The sequence below is a fragment of the Eurosta solidaginis genome, chromosome 4 (genome assembly GCF_040869045.1).
Source record: "Eurosta solidaginis isolate ZX-2024a chromosome 4, ASM4086904v1, whole genome shotgun sequence".
NCBI lineage: Eukaryota > Metazoa > Arthropoda > Insecta > Diptera > Tephritidae > Eurosta > Eurosta solidaginis.
The window spans coordinates 58,044,381-58,066,516 of NC_090322.1; the positions used below are offsets into that span (position 1 = coordinate 58,044,381).

The window sequence follows — 22,136 nt, forward strand, 5'->3', positions numbered from 1 at the left end:
ACTTTTGGGAGCTAAGATAGTTCTTTCGCATAGCCAAAAAACAAAAACATTTAAATTTAAAATTCTTAATTCTGAAATATGAAAAACTTTCGTCTTGAACCAAGGAACCTCGAGCCAAAATTTGGTGATGATCGAAGTATAGCAAACACGTTTTCATAGGAAACACACACACAGAGTTTGATTTTTATAGAAGATGTAGATAGACTGAAGCTAAACAATTTTTTAAGAGCGGCAGATTACTAAACGTCCAAAAGGCATAACAGCTAAACTCAACAATGCAGTCAAACTTTAGGTGTTAAAATAACTTAAGTTTGTAAGGCAGCCATAGTTTTTCCCCATTCCACATTTTACTGGAGGTTTAAGGACTTAACGTCACATAGCTCCTTACCAATTTTAATTATCCTACCATTACGACATCCAGATATATGCAGTATAATATATTCCATTTGTATGGGAGGTGCCACGCCCCCTTTTATATATTGAAATTATTTTTAGCCTAAAACCTTCCCGTTGATCGAAGGAACACATAACCAAAATTTGGTGATGATTAATGTGTGGGAAATACGTTTCCATAGCGAACACACACACACAGAGAATTTGATTTTTATATATATGTGTGGTTCAAAAAGGATTAACACGCTCTTTTCTTTAAAATTACGTCAAATTGTTTGTATTTCGTTTATTTCGGTTTTACAATTAACATTTCAAATTCGTATTGTTTTGCGTTGTACGCTACTATTTTATGTTACATAGACACGTTTAGTTCACATTTACACATGTTTTAGTTCAAATTTATTTATTTAGTTAAACATTTTTAGTTTGCACTTATGCTTTGGCATATACAAAAAAGAAGTTATTTTTACTTGCCGTGGCGCGTCCGATTCACTACTCAACTTCATATGAACTGTCCTCAAGCGCAAACTATGACTTTGAAATTTGTCTATTCGCTATTTTAAAAGTTCCGTTATCCCTTTGTTGCTTGTTTGCATTTTATCTTATTTATTCATGTTTCTGCTATTAGTCCGTTGTCCGCCTGCAATCGCTTTATGACATACAGTGTTGTAAAATGTCTTAATTACTTTAAGGCTCCCACATCCGGCCATCCTGAGATTAGTTCGCCTCGAACGATGGGTCGAATGTTTCATGTACTCCGCTACCGTTGTACTACGTCTTGGACCCTCGTGGTCTCCTACCTTCTCCACTTCGTATCTTCCGTGATTCAATTTCTTGGTAACTCTATATGGTCCTAAGTATTTTGGTTTCAGTTTTAACCCTGCGCCGAACTGGGTACGCTTGATAGCTACCAGTTGGCCTAGTTTATACTCTATTTCCCGTTTTCGTTTAGCGTTAAAATTTCTCTTGTTTTCTTCTTGAATCTTCCCGATGTTCTCTTTTGCCGTCTGTCGGACTTCATAACGTTCACTATCTATCTCTTCGACTCTAAGTTCTTCTAACATTTCCCTAAGTTCTGGTACATCCGCAACCCTCATTTCTAACCCCGTTAGGATTCTAAAGGGTGAGAATTTTGTGGTTCTGGGAGGAGTATTATTTATAGCGCGCTGTACTCTATCCACATGTTTGTACCAGGACTTTGGATCGTCGACGCAGAGTTTAGTTAGCATTGGCAAAATAACGCTATGAATCCTCTCGACTTGACCTTTACCTCTAGGGACACCTGTGGCTATGTTTAAAAGTTGCATATCTTCGCTTACGCAATATTCCCTGAAGGAATTTGACGTAAACGCGGTACCCCTGTCAGAAATAATACGTTTCGGATTGCCGAAAACCGACGACTGCCCTTTTAGTATCTTGATCACCGATTCTGCGCCCGTGTTCTTCGTCGGATAAAGCCATGTGAACTTTGAGAACGCATCGATTACAACAAATAGTTAATTGTATTGCTTGTTTGTCGTTTCCATTGGCCCTAAGTGGTCTACATGATAAATACCCAATGGTTGGTCCTCCTTATGGATCGGAGTCAGAAATCCCTCTTTTTTCCCCGCCTTCGCTTCCGAGACAATACATTCCACGCACGATCTAACAAACTTTGCTACCTTCTTTGACAACTGTGGCATGTAATAATTTTTCTCGATTGCTTCTTTAGTTTTTTTTTGTTAGAAAAATGTCCCTGGTTATGCGCGGTTCGTATAATTGCGTCCTCCATCTGAGATGGAATAACCACTAACGTCTTAACTGGATCTTTGAATAAAATGTCATTGTATAGGTAATAATCTTCGTAAGTACCTGTTTCTAGTACTTTCCTAACTGCCTTAATCCAATCATCGTCCATCTGAGCTAACTTCAACCGATGACTTAATGTATGCTCCAATAGCAAGCACGACATTCTACTGAGCGCGTCTACATGTCTGATTTTTGTTCCGCTACGGTGTTCGATTGTGTAATCAAAATCCTGCAAATACAAAGCCCAGCGTGAAACTCTTAACGGTACATCACGCTTTTTTAACGTCATCGTGAATGCATTGCAGTCGGTTACGATTTTAAATTTGATGCCTATCAGGTAAACCCTCCATTTTTTAGTGCCTCAATTATTGCTAAAACTTCCAACTCATACGAGTGGAGTGTTTCCTCAAATGGTTTAGTTTTCCTGCTAATATATTGCACAGGATGAAATTCTCTATCGTCGACGTCTCTTTGCAATAAAACCGCGCCATAGCCGTACATACTTGCATCTGTGTGGACCTCAGTGACTGCCTTAAGGTATATATAAAATTAAAACTGGGGCCGTAACCAAAGCTACTTTAAGTTGCTGGAATGCGGCTAGCTCCTCGTCTCCGATCTGAAACCTATTGTCTTGGCGGAGAAGCTCAGATAGCGGCTTTGCTATAATCGCGTAACCTTCAATAAACCTTCTCAAATACGACGTTAACCCTAAAAAGCGCTGAAGACTTTTCTTTGAAGTTGGTACCGGAAAATCCTCTACTGCCTTTGTCTTTCCTAAACATAGCTTAATTGTGCTATTTTCTATCACATAACCTAAGAATTCAACTTTTTTCTTCAAGAACTGACATTTTTCCCATTTTATCTTCAAACCACTTGCGGATGCAACTTCCAGAACGAGTTCCAAGCTCTTCATGCCTTCCATTTCGTCTTTCGCCGAAATAATCAAGTCATCCATGTATACGACTACAACGCCTGATTGTATTAGAGGGCGTAATACTGCCGTTATATACCGTGAAAAGACTGCGGGTGAGTTGGAAATTCCGAATGGGACATAGAGGAACTCGTATTGGCCACTATGGGTCACGAACGACGTATATTTTCTGGAATCTTTCTCTATAGGCACGTGGAAGAACCCATTTGACAGGTCGAGCGTCGTGAAGACTTTGGCGCCTTGAAGTCGTTCTAAAACGTCGTCAATTAATGGCATAGGGAAATTGTCTCTATATATTTTTTCGTTTAACTGGCGGTAATCGCAACAAAGTCTTTTACTTCCGTCTTTTTTCGATACCAAAACCAAAGGTGACGCATATTCCGAAGAGCTGGATTGGATGATGCCTTCTTCCAGCCACTTCGCAATTTCGGCGTCTACCCAACACCTATCTTCATATGAAAATCTCCGTGGTCTTTGATATACTGGCTTTTCATCGGTTAAAATGATCTTCATTTCTACTGGAGACATTTTACTTCTCACGGGTACATAACTTTTAACTAAAGACCTAATTTTTGCCTCTTGGAGTGCATCTAAGTGCGCCAGATCTAACTCTTTCTCTCTTTCTTGGCTTTCCGCCTGCATATATTTCCAAATTCATTAAAAAGTTCGAACGTTTCTTCTTTTCTACCAACAATTGACTTAGTGTCCGTAGCTAATTTGCTATCAACGGCTGCCTGTCCACCAGCAACTGCACTGCTTCTTTCTATTGTTATTGGCTCAGAACTCGCGGACACAGTTCCCCGTTTTCTAAATTGCACTTAATCATTCTTTATTACTATGTCCATCCATTTCAAAACGTCATTGCCAATAATAACACCGAATATGGAATCTCTCCCGCGAACAACATGAAAGTTAATAACAACTGCGGAGTCTTCAAACTCTACTTCGGTCTAAAACCCACATAAAGTTATCAAGGCACTATCGGCTATACCGAATAGTTGATGCTTTTCGTTGGTTAACTCGAATTCGCCTAATGATACCAACACTTCATATCTAATCAAGCATAAATCACATCCTGTATCTATGAGTGCTGAATGTACGAAGCCCCGAATTTTAATGTCTTTAAAAATAAGTCCGCCCCGTGATACGGTTCTGCTTTTTGTACTCATCATGGTTGCATTAAGCGATTCTGCCTTCAACCCCTTTTTGGGGTTTTTACAATTCGACGCTATGTGACCCAGTTGGCCACATTTAAAAGAAGTGACTGTAGCCTGGGGACAATTACGCAAAATGTGGTTTGTTTCACCGCACCGAAAACAGCGTTTATCTTGTTGGTGTTGCGCTTGTTTTGGTAATTTCCCAGATTGTTCGCTTGATTTAACTGCAGCTGCTCGGCTACTTCCCCTGATTTTCTCGTAAACTGTTATTTGCTCTTTTAACTTGTTTATGTTTCTTGCCAGGTAGAGATTTGCCCTGTTGGACCTCGTATCTGGCAAGCCATCTATAAAATATTCGATTATGCTAACATCATCTAAATCAATCATTTTGCCTATTTCCACGAGGTTGTACAAGTACTCTTTGTAATCTTCGTTATACTGTTTTCGCCTATTGCGCAACATACGATGCACTTCACTTGCAGATACTGCTGAACCAAATTCTTCTTTTAACGATTTTTTCAAAGAGTCCCAGTCTTTTATTCCTTTTTGGCACTGAACAAACATCTTAGCACCACCTTTTAGCAATTGCTTTGCATAAATAAATTTTTGCAATTCATTCCACTGCACTGCTGCAGCGTTCTCCTCTAAAATTTCTAACCACTTTTCTATTGATGCTTGGCCTGAACCTGAAAAACAAGACAAAGAATCTTCGATGTCACGAAGTGTGAAGGGTGTTCTAGTTGTTTCACGCACCTTAACGGCAACGGAGTGTACAGAGGAAGCATTCTCGAAGACTTCGTCTTCGTCATCGCTAAGCTCAATTCCATAATGATCCATAAGTCTGTCTTGAAGGACTACCTTACGACCACTTGTGGAAAGCCCTAGTTCAGTGAGTTTGCTTTTCAAATTACTTACGGTCAACCCTAATATTTCATCTCTATCCATTGTGCCACGGTAAGCTTTATAACTTTTTTTTGGTATCTACCTTGTTATAATGTATTGAAATGGATATTCTTATTTTTTGCAAAAATTAGTACTCAACGCAATTCTACAATACAATCGAGTTAGTATATAAGCTTATACTTATCGTTAGTTCGTCTCGACAGTGTTCAGCTTTCCCGTTTGTAAGTGCGGCATCGGCTCGTATCAACAACTGCAACTTAGTAGGTGTAAAGTTTCTTCCATCAACTGCAACATAGGTTCGCCAAATATTATCACTTATCGGAATCGTAGATTTACTGCTGGGCTACTTCGAATTATTCGCCCATGTCAGTACAGTAACACATCAACGGTTGGGCTTTTACTTAGTCGCCCAAACAACAACATTTAAGTTTTACTGCTTGGCTACTCAACTTGTTCATCAGCAGCAGTATAGCAACACTTCAAAGTTCGTGTTCCGTTGTTCGTTAAACGAACGCCGCAAAGCGACAAAATTTATTATCAGCCCAATTCTAAACCAAAATTCCGTGCGAGTTTTTTCCCTTCTCCCATTCCTCGTATTCTAAATAAAAATTCCTTGTGAGTTTTTTCACTTCTCCCTTTCCTCCTATTCTGAACAATGTTCGAAAAAGCGGAAACCGGTTATGGGAGAAAAGTAGGTATTATGAATGTGAGGGAGAGGGAGATTTCTCTGCCATTTCATACGAGTTTTTTCACTTGTTAAATTAAAGGGAATGCATCAAAATTGTTAAAGGAAATTGGTTCTTTTAAGAAAGAACACTTATTTGTACAAATTTGTGCTAAAATATGTATGTACATTCTACCACAATATTCTCACTGTTAATACAACAACAACTACAACCACAATATTCTTTATTTTAAGTCGAAAGGTATATCATAAGCAACGGTAGAGCTCTTGGTATACATATTTGATGCAGCCATTCAGAAATTGCGCAAGGATTTTTTGATAAGGCTTAAATAGATTTTGGCATATGACGAAGGACGAATTCAACTCAACTTGGCCGCCAGAAAATTGCTTTGCTGAATGAAAGCAGGCAACTCCGGCAGATTTGTGTTATGCGGCCGTCTTCTTCTTATATTCTGCTGTTGATGTTGCTGTGGCACCAAGTCATTACTCATTTCAGTGAATACCACATGAAATGCAATAAATACTGTGCATTGTTTATATTTTATTTCTTAATTTCCAACAAATTTGGAACAATAATTAAACTTTTCAATTTTTTAAACAAAATAAGAAATGTGCAACGAAATTTCAATTGACAAAACAGCTGACTTCGAAAATTCGAAATTCCTATTCCCCAATTATTGTTCTCCCTAGGAGAACAGAATTGGAGGAGTTTTCCCGCGGGAATAAAAAAATCCGCGAGAACAAAATTCCGCGAGAATATTTAGAATTGGTCTGTATTTCTTTTTCACGCAAAATATGAGCGATGAGCATAACGGCTTTTCAACGATAGGGTTTTGCATATAGGCACCCCCAATGTATAACTGTTCTATCGTATGACTTCAATTAAACCCGATATACATTTTTGGTACAGTTTTATGCAGATATTGCTGCATTTCTAGCACTGAATTTTTCACAACGATCTGTGACAAGCTTTTTTTTTGTATGTACATGTGTGGCTTAACGGCTTTAGCACAAATAATCGGACGGCGCATGAAATAAAAGTTTTTATTAAAAAATTTCCGCACTTCTGACACCATTTGTGGGGCCAAAAGGATTAACACGCTCTTTTCTTTAAAACTACGTCAAATTGTTTGTATTTCGTTTATTTCGGTTTTACAATTAACATTTCAAGTTCGTATTGTTTTGCGTTGTACGCTACTATTTTATGTTACATAGACACGTTTAGTTCACATTTACACATGTTTTAGTTCAAATTTATTTATTTAGTTAAACATTTTTACTTTGCACTTATATACTTATAAACAAAAAAGAAGTTATTTTTACTTGCCGTGGCGCGTCCGATTCACTACTCAACTTCATATGAACTGTCCTCAAGCGCAAACTATGACTTTGAAATTTGTCTATTCGCTATTTTAAAAGTTCCGTTATCCGTTTGTTGCTTGTTTGCATTTTATATTATTTATTCATGTTTCTGCTGTTAGTCCGTTGTCCGCCTGCAGTCGCTTTATGACATACAGTGTTGTAAAATGTCTTAATTACTTTAAGGCTCCCACATATATATGGCTAAACCGATTTGGGATTTCAAAATCAACTAACCATCATATCTCCTTCCTGTATCTTTCCTAAAAATGTCATGGCAATCTGTCGAGCCGTTCTCGAGTTATGGAGTGACAATCAAAATGTACACTTCTTTTTACATATATATATAGATGAAAAGGTCACCGACACATCAAACAGACATTGTAATTCGGGATCAGTTTGAATAAAAAATTGTACTCCTCTCTTGTTTATATACGTATATGTACATATATCAGGCTTGATTAGGCCATATATTTGAGATGAGCATGCTATTTTTATCGTTGACAATTGTGTTTGGGCTATAGTATTTGAACTGTGTCTGATTACGAGAGTATGTATTGGTATACATACAGTGGCGTACATAATAAAAACAGTGTCAAGTACAGTTTACGTTAGAAGCGTGAATAATGACCAAAAGATTGCAAAACTAACATTGTCATTCTAATTAATATCGTGCGTTCCGCTAAAAAATGTTGTACTTGTGCTGTGTAAAGTGATTAAATAAGAAATGTGTAATTTTCTTTGCTGATATTGAAAGTGTTTACAAAACAAACGAGAATATTCTAGCTCTTCAATTTATTCGTTTTACTGGTTGGTTAGTTTATAAAATAAAAAGAAGAAAATTAAATTTAAAAAACAAAGATAAACCAAAAGAAAATTTAATAAAAAGAAAATAAAAAAATTTTAAGCATTTCCTTTATATACATAAGTGGACAAAATCAGCGAAGAATGTGTCCTTCTCAGATATGTAATACTCCTATATTGCTACAAAAGGCTAGGTACATTCCCAAACATCAGAGTGCCGATATATTGCTGTTTAAACGTTTTTGTTTTTGTATTCAATAATGGAATGTACCTAAATTTAAATTTTTTCTTGTCACACTTATGCTGCTACAATCACAAAAATTTTATAGGCTGTCTTGTTTTGATTTCGAATTCAAAACACATTGGGAGCATTTTCTATTAGCAATATAGGAGTATTAAATATATGGTCCTTCTATATATTATTTATTATTCTATTTTTATTTCTCATAAATATTTTTACAATTCCTATGTCAAAATTTTTAAATCAAAGTTCAACAAGAATATTTTTTTAATAAGGACACATTTTTCGCTGATTTTGTCCATTTATATTATTATTTTTTCTTTTTAATTTTGTACTTTTTAGCTCTAGATGGAAAAAAGTAGTTCCTTATTACAAAGTGAAAAACTTACTTTTATTAATTCACAATTCATACAATACTTGTTTGTATACAATATAGTACATATCAGAAAAATACGTCAAGCTACACAAATTTTTAAGCTACTTGAAAATTGTTCAATTGCTAGTGAGTACGTGGATGAAGTTCCAAGATTGTAGCTAAATGGAAAGTCTCTTGAAAATTTATCGCAAGATTTCCCCGTTCCGTGCGATTTTTCTTAATATCCCAATTCGTGTGCCCCCTATCGAAACTTTTTGTACAATGTTTTATTCTGTCATCGGCCTCTGAATCAAATTTGCAATTTCAAGTCTCTAGCTCATCGAGAATTACCTAAAAGCTGGTTTAAGTTTTCATCCAATTATTTCGATCCGTGCGCCACCTAACAGATTTTTGTCCCCGTTTGTTGCATCGGCTTCGTATCTTAACCTATATGTGAGGTTTCACGTTTGTAGCTCAATGAGAAGTTACTTAAAAATCGATCTCAAAACTCAAAATTTCCAAATTTTTATCTAATTATTCCGATCCGTGCGCCACCTAATGGATTTTTTCGCTTTTGTTGCTTTGTCTCGGTGTCTTAACCTATATGTGAAGTTTTCAAGTTAGTATGGAAAATGCGGACAAACATTGAACTTTTTATAGCCGGTCAATTCATTTTTCCAAATTAATTAATAAAAATAGGCTTTATTTGACCAATATGTGCTTTAGTGCAAGTCAAAAGACTCCACTAGTACAACCCGACGTTTCGCTAATCATCTTAACATCCTCAGGGGTGACAAATATTCAACCGACCTAATATAAAGAAAATAAAAAAAGAGAGGAGAGGACAAGAAAGGAAGGAAAAGGCGATAAAAGGAAAGGGAGGGAAAGAAAGTAAACGAAATCAGAGGCATAGTGTCGTTTGTAGTGTTTGAATATCGGCCAATGTGCCAAATCTAGTTTTAATATTATGCCCATCAAACATTTATAAAAGGATAGTTGACAACAGCTGTAATTGTACATCCTGATTTTACGATTTTATCGATCTTTAAATACGTTGAAATCTTACACAGGTTATGGCATTATAGCTGGAGAAGAACTGTTCTTGGGGGCTGCTACTGTGTGTTCAATTCAAACCACGGATCTGAACCCCATCGAATAATTAAAGAGCGAAATAATATTTTTTTTATTTTAAGTCGGCGATATGTATTTATTTACAAATGATACAGCATTGTAATGAAATTTCTCTTCAGATATCTGATTTGATACATAGGGTTCTTAAAAGTAATGTTGGCTTTGAACGACACACTCCTTTAGTAAATGACTTTCCCCGCAGAAATAATCTCGACGTATTTGAGGACAACTGCTGTAGATGATTACTCCTCATTAAGCCAATCTTCTCGTATAAAATCAGCTGCCTTCTCAGCAATCATAATTGTAGCCGCATTTGTATTGGCACTGGGAATCTTTGGCATAATACTGGCATCAACAACACGCACATTGTTGCAATCATTCAGACGCAGCCGCGGATTCACACAACTTGTTTCATCCATTTCTGGTGCCATTTTCACCGTGCCAACAGGATGGTATAAAGTTGTTGAGAAATATTTAATATAACAGCTCCAATACTCATCGCTACGCAACTCATAAACATCACACTCATCAATTGTGGGTAATAAAAAGTTTGCATTCATTGATTCATAAGCTAACGTATTTAATACTCGTTCCTGAAAGCGTATAGCGCGCAACAGCGTAGCCTCATCTTCTGGCTCAGTTAAATAATTATGCCTAATTATAGGTGGCTCAATGAATTCAGAGCTCCGCAATCGTATATTGCCTATGGACTTGGGATTTAAGAGTATATTATAAACACCTAAAATATCTGAAGTTTCAAGTGCCTTTAGTAATTGTGCTCTAAATTGTTCGTTAATACTCAGACCAGTTAAAAAAATGTTCAGACCAGCAAAATCACCACGTCTTATAATGAAATGATGGTACTCAATATCCGGATATGCGCTTTTTTTAAGTGTATTAATAAAACCGGTTAACGAGACAGTATTGTGCGAGGACAGTGGACCCTTTTCGTGAATTAGATAGTTATAAATACTATCCAAGCTATCCAACGTTGTCCAGGCTCGTGCCTTATGCTCGTTCAATTTCATGAAAGTCATAACATAGACATGATCTTGCATATTATCACCGATGTGCAAATCATTAATAAGCGGAATTTTTAACTGATTCAAATGCTGTGCTGGACCCACACCAGACAACATCAACAACTTTGGCGTTTCAATGGCACCAGCTGACAACACTAATTCCTTGCCGATGTTTACATTCATTTCATGCTTGCTTTGTAGTGTAAAACTCACTGAGCGTACATTGCGCCCAATTTCGTCAAAATTCAATTTGGTGACGCGCGCATTTTTTATAATGTGCAAGTTAGCTCGCTTCGAAACTGTAGACAGATAACTTTTGGCTGTGGTCGAACGTTTGCCATTTTGAAATGTTCCCGGTAAATTAGCATAACCAATTTCGCTACCTTCTGCAAATTCGCGTACGCGTGCTAAACCCAATTCAGCGGCACCTTGGAAAATCATTTGCTCTATATCCTCATCGTGTACTGGGAAATCATTGAGTGTAACATAACCTTGCGGTTGCTCTTTACTACCACTTGGTTGTACGGAACGTTCAAAATAAGGTAACACATCGTCCCAACCCCAACCAGTGTTACCAGCTTGCGCCCAACCATCGTAATCGCCACGATGTCCACGCACATAAAGCATAGCGTTAACGGCACCAGAACCGCCTAACATTTTACCCCGCGGCCAGTAGCAACGACTTTTGGTCCAAGCCAAACATGCCTTATCACTGTGTTCAGTCCAATAATTCCAAGTACCGTTTGTGTGTTCCAATGCGTAGAAAAGTGCAGGCACCTGCATGGATTTTTTGAGAAAACAGCAAACTTTACTGTGAAACTTAAGTACATATATTAGGGGATTCGCCTTGTCTTGCAAACAATTTGCATGGAATGCATGAATTGCGCGGATTGTAAACTCACAACAACAAAGTACGCGCAAAATTTTATCAATCCCTACCACGCAATGTTATGCTCAAAGCAATGTACATATATTTTCGTGCAACGAGTTGTAGGAATTGAAAATGCGACCCTGCTTCAATGGCATTGATTTTAATCCTCTCATTTGCTCATGAAAAACATAATAATTGTTTTTGATGATTTTTCGTGCTATTTTGTTATTTGTATTTCAATACTTTGACGCTTAGTAACGCATGCAATAACTCCGCAATGGGGTGCTCTCGTAGTATTGCATCGGATATATGCAATCCATGCACCTTGCAAGGCGAAGCGGCTCCCCCTATTGTATATCTCACCTCAGACTCCGTTGGTGGATCACCGCCTGCTTCTAGCACCAACACTTTCCAGTTTGGATTTTCACTTAAACGACTTGCTATCACTGAACCCGCAGAGCCAGCACCTACAATCACAAAATCATACATATCTAATCCATGTTTCAGTGCTTCCTCCGCGTAGTCTAACGGCCATAATTCGGGTGCTGAGATGGCACATTGCGCGGTGAGAAGCGCTTGGAGCAGCGTGTTGACTAGTGTGTTGAAAGTACCGACACTATGACCCGCACACTCAGCCGGTAGCAAGTGCGATGACATTATTGTGTGATGATAATTCAAACTGCGAGCATTAATTCAATTGCAGGGGTTTAACTAATTAATTGCTCTGTCATATATTTGTAGGTTCAGTCTTGATTGTAGGAAGTTAGTAGAATACTGTCGTATCAATAAATAAAAATTCTCCCTTTTATAGGAGATTATCTCAATCACTATGCCAATAAAGAAAACTCGTCATCGCACTTGTTTGCATTTTTCATTTGTCCCCATTGTATAGCATGTACTAGTGCTGGCAAAAAATGTCGATGTAATATCGCGAATTCGATAACATTGCTTTCATTTAAAACATCGCTTTGATTTCTACGATACTTTCTATTATTATTAGTGACAAATGAGAAAATCATATTAAATATCTATAGGCTCTCAAATATTATGAATCAAACCGTTTGAACGCACCAGTCTCTTCTTCGCTGAGCCAACTGCTGCTAATTTCTATCATAAAGGGAAATTGAGCCGCCCTCTTCCTCTGATTCCGTAGGCGGGTTTCCGATACGGATATCTTATTGACAAGAAAATCTTCTCTCGATCGCATAAAATGATCCAGCCAGCGTAGCCGCTGAATTATGTTTATTTCTGTACAATTCATTATTAAATCATCCTCGGTACTCGCCATCGCTATCGCGGAGAGCTCCGTAAATCTTTCGAAGAAATTTTCTCTCGAACACTCCCAGAGCCGCCTAATTCCATATTGTCAACATCCATGCTTCTGCACCATATAGCAATATGGGTATTACAGTGGCGAATAAATGAAGGGGGAACTCGGGGAATGCCTTCCATTCCTGGCGGGAGCATCTTCTTTCATTAGCATGATATGGCCTTGCTAGCGAAGCCGCTGTGTTCTATTTTGTTGGGCTTTGTTTATCTCTTCAAAGAGCTTCCACAGCTTACCCGCCATCGCAAACGCGCAAATAGCCACAAATCTGCCGTAGAACTTTTATCTTTCGAATAGAATAGAACCGACGCGACAAAAAGTGGCTTGTTGCTTGAGATTTTCGTTTGCGGAGACATGGCTTTAATTCCGAATCGGCTACTTGGTTCAAAGTAGCATTTGTGGCCAGGTATAATTCTCCGTTTTTTTTTTTCTCATATTCTCGTTTAGTTTCGAGCTTCTCAGAGGAATCCATCCCGAAGAAGTCGTTTACTATTTCCAAATTATAGCGGCAAACAGTGTCGTAGTACCCAGGGTGCAAATGCGCAGACACTTTGCTTGATGACAGCGGGTACTTCGTTTTGTCCTCGTTCACCATACAATCCATCCATCTATTTCGCTTCCTTTTCCAGTTTGGAGTAAGAACTTACGGCGCGGGTGTTTAGGCCGATGATATCAATGTCATCAGCATACTCCGGTACTTGCACGCTTTTATAGAATACGACAGACCCGGCGGACGTTGTTCTGCCTTAACTCTGGTCTACCTGCGCAACCTTTACCCTCTTACTTTCCCTCCCCCTCTCTTTCCTTTTTTTATCATATTATTTACTCCTCCCTTCCCTTCACTACTTTTCTCTCAAGCTCCTTCCTCCCCTGCTCCATCTATTCCTCTCTCTCTATCTAGTATGGATGGCAGATTTACCACGTCTGAAGTCGCACTGATAAAGTCCCATCAGCCGATTCACGGTGGGCTTCACTCTTTCCCAAAATACGCTTGACAGACGTTATACATATATGCGAGCAAAGAAAACTTAGATTCCAATCGTCAGACATGCGTTCGTCCGACCATATTTTGCAAAGAAGCTGATGCATGTACCTTACCAACTCCTCGCCGCCGCATTTGAATAGCTCCCAGGAAATTCATCAGCGACCATGGCCTTTTTGTGTTTTAATCTGGTGATTGCTATGATGATGGGAAATAATCGAAAAAAAATTACACGATTTATCGATAGTACATCGGTGTGGCTTCCACCACTACCTATTGTATATATACCTTTTTCATTTATTCACAACCTACTTTTTTTATTGATAAGAAAAACTATGCCATTCCAAAACTTACACCACTAATAAATAAGCGCTGTTCGGGCATTCTATGGAAATTCTTAAATTTTTGCCCATTTTCTAAGTAATCTCTTTATAAATTTTCAGTGCTAATATATTTGAAATATATCATTCCTCAACGTTAAGAGGAAGAAAAATATATGTAAATTAAAATTTTGCAAAAAGCCAAAAGGCATCAGATCCGGCTTTCTTAGTGACCATATTTTGTATACCTGAATACTAAATAGCTGGAGTTCTTAGTATTAATTAAGAATAGACTTAACCTGTACCTATATGTAAATCGGAGAAATTTCTATTTAATTTAACAAGACGGGCTCATATTGCTTCATACAATTGCTCTTCTTTTTTTATTTAAAAATTTTAGAAAATCGAAACAACGTTACATCAAGACGGACAAGGCGACAGCAGTTTCCATTACATCGTGTAAATCTGTTCACAAGCTTTTCTCCCGGGAGTGGAACTCGAACCCACACTCCTGCGATGGTTGAATTGTGACAAATACATTCAGCCAAAGCTATGTCCTTTCCTGCGCTTGACAGGGTAAGACTCCAGCTATAAGAAGTGATACAGCTGTCAGATCTAGAAGCAGCAAGTGGCATAGGTCCTAGAAAGCTTCTAGTATTTCCAAAGAGGACGGAGATATTTTGTAACATAGGTCTCGGGTTTTGATAGGGTTTTATGTTTGTTCGTTAAACAAATTTCTGTTAACACTACGGACTCATTCAGTCTATGTGAGGTCCTCATGGACCGGCCAGTTCAACCTAACCTAACCTTGATATTAATTAAATTTAATTGTTATAATTCAAAAAAAATTGCACACCACGATTGTTACTAGAACATGTTTCTGAATTTTACTTCTCCATCAGCTAGCTTTTCCGGTGATAAGTTTTGAACTCCAGTTCACCTACATTCATGTGTTGAGGCAGATGCTTCTATCCACTCAGCCATTTGAATGTCCCGCTGCATGCTTAGTAATTTGCCTCTAAGTATTGCCTGTTTGTTGATATTCCCTGTATACGCAATTACACTCAGAGAAAAACGCCGTTCTAAAATCCAGTACCACCGGACTCAATTCAAGCTTTTCATGTTCTTACTTTATTGTTCTTGAAAAATGAACGACTTGTTCTCAAAACAATAACCTTGTTCTTGTACTGACAACCATGTTCTTGAACGGAGAACGGCTGGTCATAAAATATTGACGAAGGTTCTATTAATGAGAACGATGTTCTTAAATTAAGTACAATGTTCTTAAATTAAGTTCAAGAAAAAAGAAACGGTACAATTCGTGTGCACTATAATGTTAAATACAACATTTGGCACAATCTATAAAGCAGTTGTAGTGGCCCAGCGGCTATGATGTTGCGGCTGCGATCGTGTGGCGCGAGTTCGATCACCGTCAAACTCTGAAGTTTTTTAAAACAATTTTTTATATTCTATTTTTTTAACTCTTATTTTTCGTTCAGTTCCATTCACATATGCAGAGGTAATTCTCAAACTTGTTATGAAATGTTTTAAATATATATATATTCAGATTGCATCATCAAATAAGAAAAATTTCTTGATAAGAGAAATATGTGAAAAAATGCATATTATGCGTTTTTTCAAACCTTTTGGCTTTTAATAACAGTTCTTTTGCTATTAATATTTCTTATTAATAACAAAAAAAATATTTATTATTAAAAATAAATAAATAAGTGGGTAATAATTAAAAAATTACCTTCCTCCCACCAATGATCAAGCACAAACCCTTCTTGAATTGGGACCGAAAACTGTTAAATCGACCACAAAACGTTCTCGAAGCGTGAGAACGAAAATTTTTTAATCAAGCTCAAGTAGTGCTTGAAATGAGCACAGAAGCCTCACACATCATCACACATCATAAAATACGAACGGTGTGCTTTGAAAAACTGTTCTTAAAACAAGCCCATCGGTCACGAGTTAAGAAAAAACGTACTTAACTTACTTTTATCAACCAATGTTTTTAATTTTGAACTTGTTTCGTTCGTTTTAGAACGATTTTTTCTCTGAGTGTAGGTACATATGTATACAATATGTTTTTAATACAAATTGTGGAGAATATTTTTAGGCTCGTTCAAAAGAACTTGCATCAGTGACATTGGATTTATAGCAATGCTTGCTCAGTTCACCATTATATCAATATTATTAAGGGTATTAAATTTAATGTTGATATTTTTACATGCATAAACAATGCTTCAGATAACCGCAGCTTACATTTTTTTATATAGGGTATGAGAAATTTAAATTTAGAAACTGAATTTCGTACATTTTCTGTACACACAATTTATTTTTACCCAGTATTTTTTTTATTCATATATATTTTTTTTGCTGTATGAATAAACCTTGATACAATTACTGCCAAAGTTATGTTTTGTTTCAAATATTACTTTCGCTATAATTTCATTAGATTTTCATATGTGCCGTACAAAGGAACGCTTATTTTAAATTTCCCATGCATGGGATAGGGTAATCCCTGCTGACGTTTCGCAAATGCCTCATCTTTGAAAACATTTGAATAACGCCCCACTTCAGAATATGTTTCTAAATCTCCTTATCTCAGATTCATTTCAATACATTTTGACATTTACTGGGGTGTTTACGACACAAATTCTGATATAGGACGTTTTTGAAATAATTTCTGAAATAAAGTGTTTTCGAAAAATACTCTCAGTTAGTTCGTTTTCGAACTGGCAGCTAACATAAGACGATATTTCACTCAACCGTCGATATACAATATTCAAATCTTTGCATAGAGAGTATTTATTATTATTTAGGCAATTCACAAGGCCTCCTATTTTATTTTAGGAACCATGGAAGCAACTCAAATCTTAAAATTCTAAATGCATACGACGCTCTTGTGAATTGCCCAATTGCCTAAAGTTAAGAACAAAATTTGCAAAAATGCATACGATTTATTCAGTACCAACCGTGGAATGCTCCTGTTACACTCAACGTAAACACAAGATAAGAAATCAACAGCGAATGTCAATGAAGACAAAGTAAAGAAGAGCGACAATTAGGGATGCAACATCGTCCGAAAAATATCGATATTCCAACATCGGTGTTTTTCTTGAATTAAATATCGATGTCGAAAACATCGACCTTTTTTCACTAGGAATCCATGTATCGTTTGCATCCCTAGCGACAATGCAGTTGCTTACTCGTGTCGACTTTAAAAAAGTTGATAAATATCAAACACTTTAGTGCCTAGTACATATGTCTGAGATACATATCAGGATCACAGCGTTACTAGGGCCAGATTCAGAATAGGGCCTTTTCGTGCAGGCAGCTGTGAAAAGGTTATCTTCCGTTCGAGCGATGACGAGAAGGAAATTTATGAACTTCTTCTTCTGAGGAGAAGATGTTGGTGACGACCACAAAAAGACTCAAAAAAAATGGAAAACAGATTTGCTTCTCTAGTCAATTTTGTTGGCTTCTTCATGGCTTTGTCTGAATATGTTTGTAACAGTTCAAGCCTCGCAGGAGTACGGGTTGAATCCCACTCCCGCAAGAAAAGGCTTAGCAGAGATTAACAAGGTACAATCGAAGCTTTGTTACCTTGTCCGTACTCGAGTCACATTGTTTAAATTGTTCACAAATAATTAAAAAAGTTAAAATTCACTGCAACTTTATAATTGATATTATTCTTATACAAATCAATTTTAAGAAATACGTTTTTAAATGTGAAATAGTCATCGACAGGTCAATTATTTACAAAACATTTAATAACTTACCTGTGGCGAATCCTGTATCTTTAACAGTCTAGGCTCTGGCGGCCCAAGTTCCTCATTGAAGTGGCCGTTCCTGAGAAAGTCGGGCTTGAGTGTTGAATTTTACTAGAACTTACTGGATATATATCCCGCAAGGAACCATCAACATTGATAATACTCCGCAAAACCTTCGAGAAGTGTCTTTATCGTTACATCAATAACAACTACAACAAGGGGTGTCGAACAAAGGTCAAATGGGTCAAACTTAAAATTGCTCTATAGAGAATCAAAAAATCAAATTGAGTTTTATGAGTTTTGATACCCAAAATCGATAATACTGCGGTTGGAGATATCATATATATCTTTTGGTTCCGGTCGGAAACGGTTAAGGCGTTTTGTGCCAGAGTCTTAAGTTCAGATTACCCCACGAAGACTATTTGTATTTAAATTTGAGCTCTAACTACTGTGCGACATCCCTAAGGGTTTCTTTGCTATCGGGAGCAAAATGTATATGTTATTTCACGAATTGTAGTTACATAAATTACATAAATATTATTTTCGTTTTTTAAATCTCTACAATTTAACCTTTGCCAATCGGAACCAGGTATTACTATCGTTGTCCCGATACGAGTAGATACTAGAGTACTTTGCTCAAGTATCGAGTATTTTTCTTAGTCGATTAACGCGTTTACGTACCTTCTTTAGTATCGAGTACGAAGGCACAGTATCGAGGTATCGATTGCGCAACTTAAAAACGCTTCCTGTATTGTCGGGCTTGTACCTTAATGATGCTTGTTACCAGATCGTACCGAATCTATATCCCGCAAAAGACTATCAACATCATTAACACTCCGCAAAACCTTCGGGGAGTGTTTTTATTGGTTCAACAACAACAACAGTTTGAAGGAGAGTCAGACTGGAATTAAATGTTTATTTGATTTATAAGGGCACCCTAATACTCATACATACATCCAAAAGAAAATAACCTCATTTAAATGCCTCGATGTATTGAAAACAATGGAATAAATATATTTGGGTCTATAAAAAACATAATTTCAGCTTCCTTATAAAAGCTAAAACGTAATCGCTATTTTGACCATATGGTCTGATAATTGTTAAAAAAGAGTTCATATTACACATACAAAAGTGGGTCTTGCTGTCATCCATGAAAGAATCGGCGGCGCATTTGCGCTTTGGAAGCATTGACAGTAAAAACAATTTCAGCTTAAAATGAAACGGAGAATAACTCTTACCAACGAGTGGTACTTTGGACTAAGTAGTCAATTTAAAAGTAAAGTCCCCTCTCGACGATGTATGGCTTGGAATCATGGACCGTGTCGAGAGAAGATGAGCTTGAAGTGTTCGAGAAGATTTATGGTCCCGTCCGTGATTCCAACGGCTAGTATCGAAGGAGGTATAATGATGTAATATATGAGCTTAATGCATATATGACGAGAAGGCAGGGACAAGATAGTATTTCTGTCGACACCGCAGTTTGGAGGCAGAGGAAAGGCGCGATAACCTTCGAAGAGATTTTAGGCCAAGCTTCTCTTCCAATTTGTGTCGTGCTCCTTTTAATTTTCCTACCAATTGGCGGGACGGGCCCTACGTTTTTTACGCCGACTCTGAAGGGCATCTGTAATGCAGATGAGTTTTCACTGAGAGCTTTTCATGACAAAACTTGTTATAAAACGGCCAAAATCGTTTAGGCGGTTAGGCGCCAATTAATGAAAGATGATGCGTAGTCTGCGATTAATCTCCTTTGCCTAATTGGGGTATCATACTTCTAGTCTCTCTTAGGTATCTACAGTTGAGATTAACCAGTTTAAAATGTATGTAACCGATAGTACACGTAAATGAACTTTTCCGGCAGTGACTGTAGTGTATGACGAGGATCTGTTTGACAGTACCCGTAGGGACACAAACAGGTTTTGCCGAACAGTACCCGTTAGAAAGGAGTGTGGAAAAGGGTCTGTCCAACAGTACCCGTAAGGGTATAAAGAAAACCCATCCGACACTACCCATTCAGACATCTATTTATATAAAAAGAAAGTCTAAAATGTGTGTTAGTTGGTCGCCGATGTTTGAAGAGATGCATCGGTCGATTTTCTTCAAACTTTCACATAAGTTGCGTATACCTCACGCGGTGGTTATTACATAAGTTTGGTTACGATCGACGCACAGGTTCTTCAGATATAGGCCAAAACGTGGACCCGGGTCCCGGGAATAGTGTGTTTATAGAATATGGATATCAAATGAAAGCTCTTGATGAGTGCTTTAGTAGAGGGTACTTTTCATACCCCTGGGTGACTAGGGTCTCGAGATATAGGCCAAAACGTGGATGTGTTTCTACATTATGGGTATGAACTTGAAGCTGTTGATGTGTGCTTCAGTACTGAGTAAGTTTTACACCGCTGGGTCACTAGGGTCTCGAGATATAGGCCAAAACGTGGATGCGTTTCTACATTATGGGTATCAAATTGAAGCTGTTGATGTGTGCTTTAGTACAGAGTAAGTTTTACACCGCTGCGTGATTAGGATCTCGAGATATAGGCCAAAACGTGGACCCAGATACCCCTAGAATGTGTATGTATTATGGATATCAAATGAAAGCTGCTGCTGACAGCTTTAAAGTAATTTTAATTGTGATATTCGATTTAGTGGCATCAACCTGACAGAACTGATAGATATGCATGCGAAGCCGAAATAAGGACTTGAATTCATAATACCCACATATGTACCTATTTACATACGTCCTATTCGATTTGCATGAAATTTGGTATATAATTTTTTTTTTTTATTTATTTATTTATTCAGTCTACGAACATACAGTTCTTACAGACTGCCAATAATGGTAGATACAAAAAATAATAACACACAGATAACAAAATATACATGTAATATATAGTTTACAATAAATAATAAGTTCTTATAACAAACAAATTAAAAACAATTAAATAGCTGACTTTAAAATGTTTATAAAAGCGTCCCTACACATCGAAAAATCAAGCTCAATAGAAGATGAAATCTTATTGAATTCGTTCAGGGCGCGTGCAATTGGCGCATTCCTTCCATAATTGGTTCTAATATTGATACCATAAAACGGGCAAACATTACGCAGATCCCTCCTTGGAACATTAAAATTAATTTCCACAAGAAGATCAGCGCAGTCTACATCTCCGTGGATAATGCCAAACAAGAAAGTCAAGGAGAGAATAGATCTCTGGCTTCCAGGGATTTAAGATTCAAAAGAAGTAAACGAGCAGTATATGGAGGAAGAGGGTATGTAAACCTTAATGACCGTAAAGCATACTTAAGAAAAACTTTTTGAACTCGCTCAAGCCTGTTGATTGAGAATTGTTGGAAAGGTCTCCAAATGATGGTAGCATACTCAAGATGAGAACGCACGAATGAGGAGTAGAGTACCTTTAAAGTATACGGGTCAGAAAACTCCGAACTATTACGCCGAATGAAGCCTAGCATAGCATAGGCCTTGGCAATGATGAAATCAATATGGTTCACGAACATAAATTTTGTATCAAATACAACCCCAAGATCTTTGATTTTTTCAACAGTCTGCAACGTACTGTTAGCGATACTATACGAACTGTTGAGATTTGAACGAGATTTTGAGTAGGTTACGTGGAAGCATTTATTTATATTTAATGAAAGATGAGATCTAATGCACCAGGAGTAAAGTTTATCAATATCAACTTGCAGATTAATCATATCGTTTGCGGAATTTACAACAGAGTAAACTTTGAGATCATCGGCGTACAACAGAAATCTAGCGTAAGAGAAGCATGAGCTAATGTCATTGATGAATAACACAAAAAATAGTGGTCCCAAAATACTACCCTGCGGGACGCCCGATGTCGCCAAAAAGGGATCTGATGATACCCCATCAATAGAGACGGCACACCATCTATTACTTAGATATGATTTTAGCCACTGCAAAAAGGTTGAATGAAAGCCAAGGCAGTACAGTTTGTGAATTAGAACATCATGCGATACCTTATCAAAAGCTTTGGAAAAGTCGGTGTAAATACAGTCGACCTGAAGACCAGATAAAAAGGCAGAGATACAATATTCACTGAACTCCA

At 37.3% G+C, this 22,136-nt stretch overlaps 2 protein-coding genes across 2 annotated transcripts in view; one reads left to right on the forward strand and one right to left on the reverse strand.

The window, feature by feature from the left end:
* The window catches only part of Flo2 (flotillin-2), a 305,802-nt gene that overhangs the window by 15,365 nt on the left and 268,301 nt on the right, over positions 1–22,136 (forward strand). The window lies entirely within an intron of this gene.
* Positions 9,789–12,431, reverse strand: LOC137247931 (glucose dehydrogenase [FAD, quinone]-like). The gene is made up of 2 exons (XM_067778856.1): positions 12,004–12,431; positions 9,789–11,546 (listed from the first exon to the last, which is right to left on the reverse strand). Exons 1-2 carry the CDS (start codon positions 12,295–12,297, stop codon positions 9,990–9,992), a joined length of 1,851 nt encoding a protein of 616 aa, XP_067634957.1. The 5' UTR covers positions 12,298–12,431; the 3' UTR covers positions 9,789–9,989.

Excerpts from the sequence above, each read along its gene's own strand:
- LOC137247931 (XM_067778856.1), bottom strand. The coding sequence starts at position 12,297 with ATGTCATCGCACTTGCTACCGGCTGAGTGTGCGGGTCATAGTGTCGGT. Across the intron at positions 11,547-12,003 it reads ATCCACCAACGGAGTCTGAG|GTGCCTGCACTTTTCTACGC; the intron begins GTGAGATATACA and ends AAATCCATGCAG.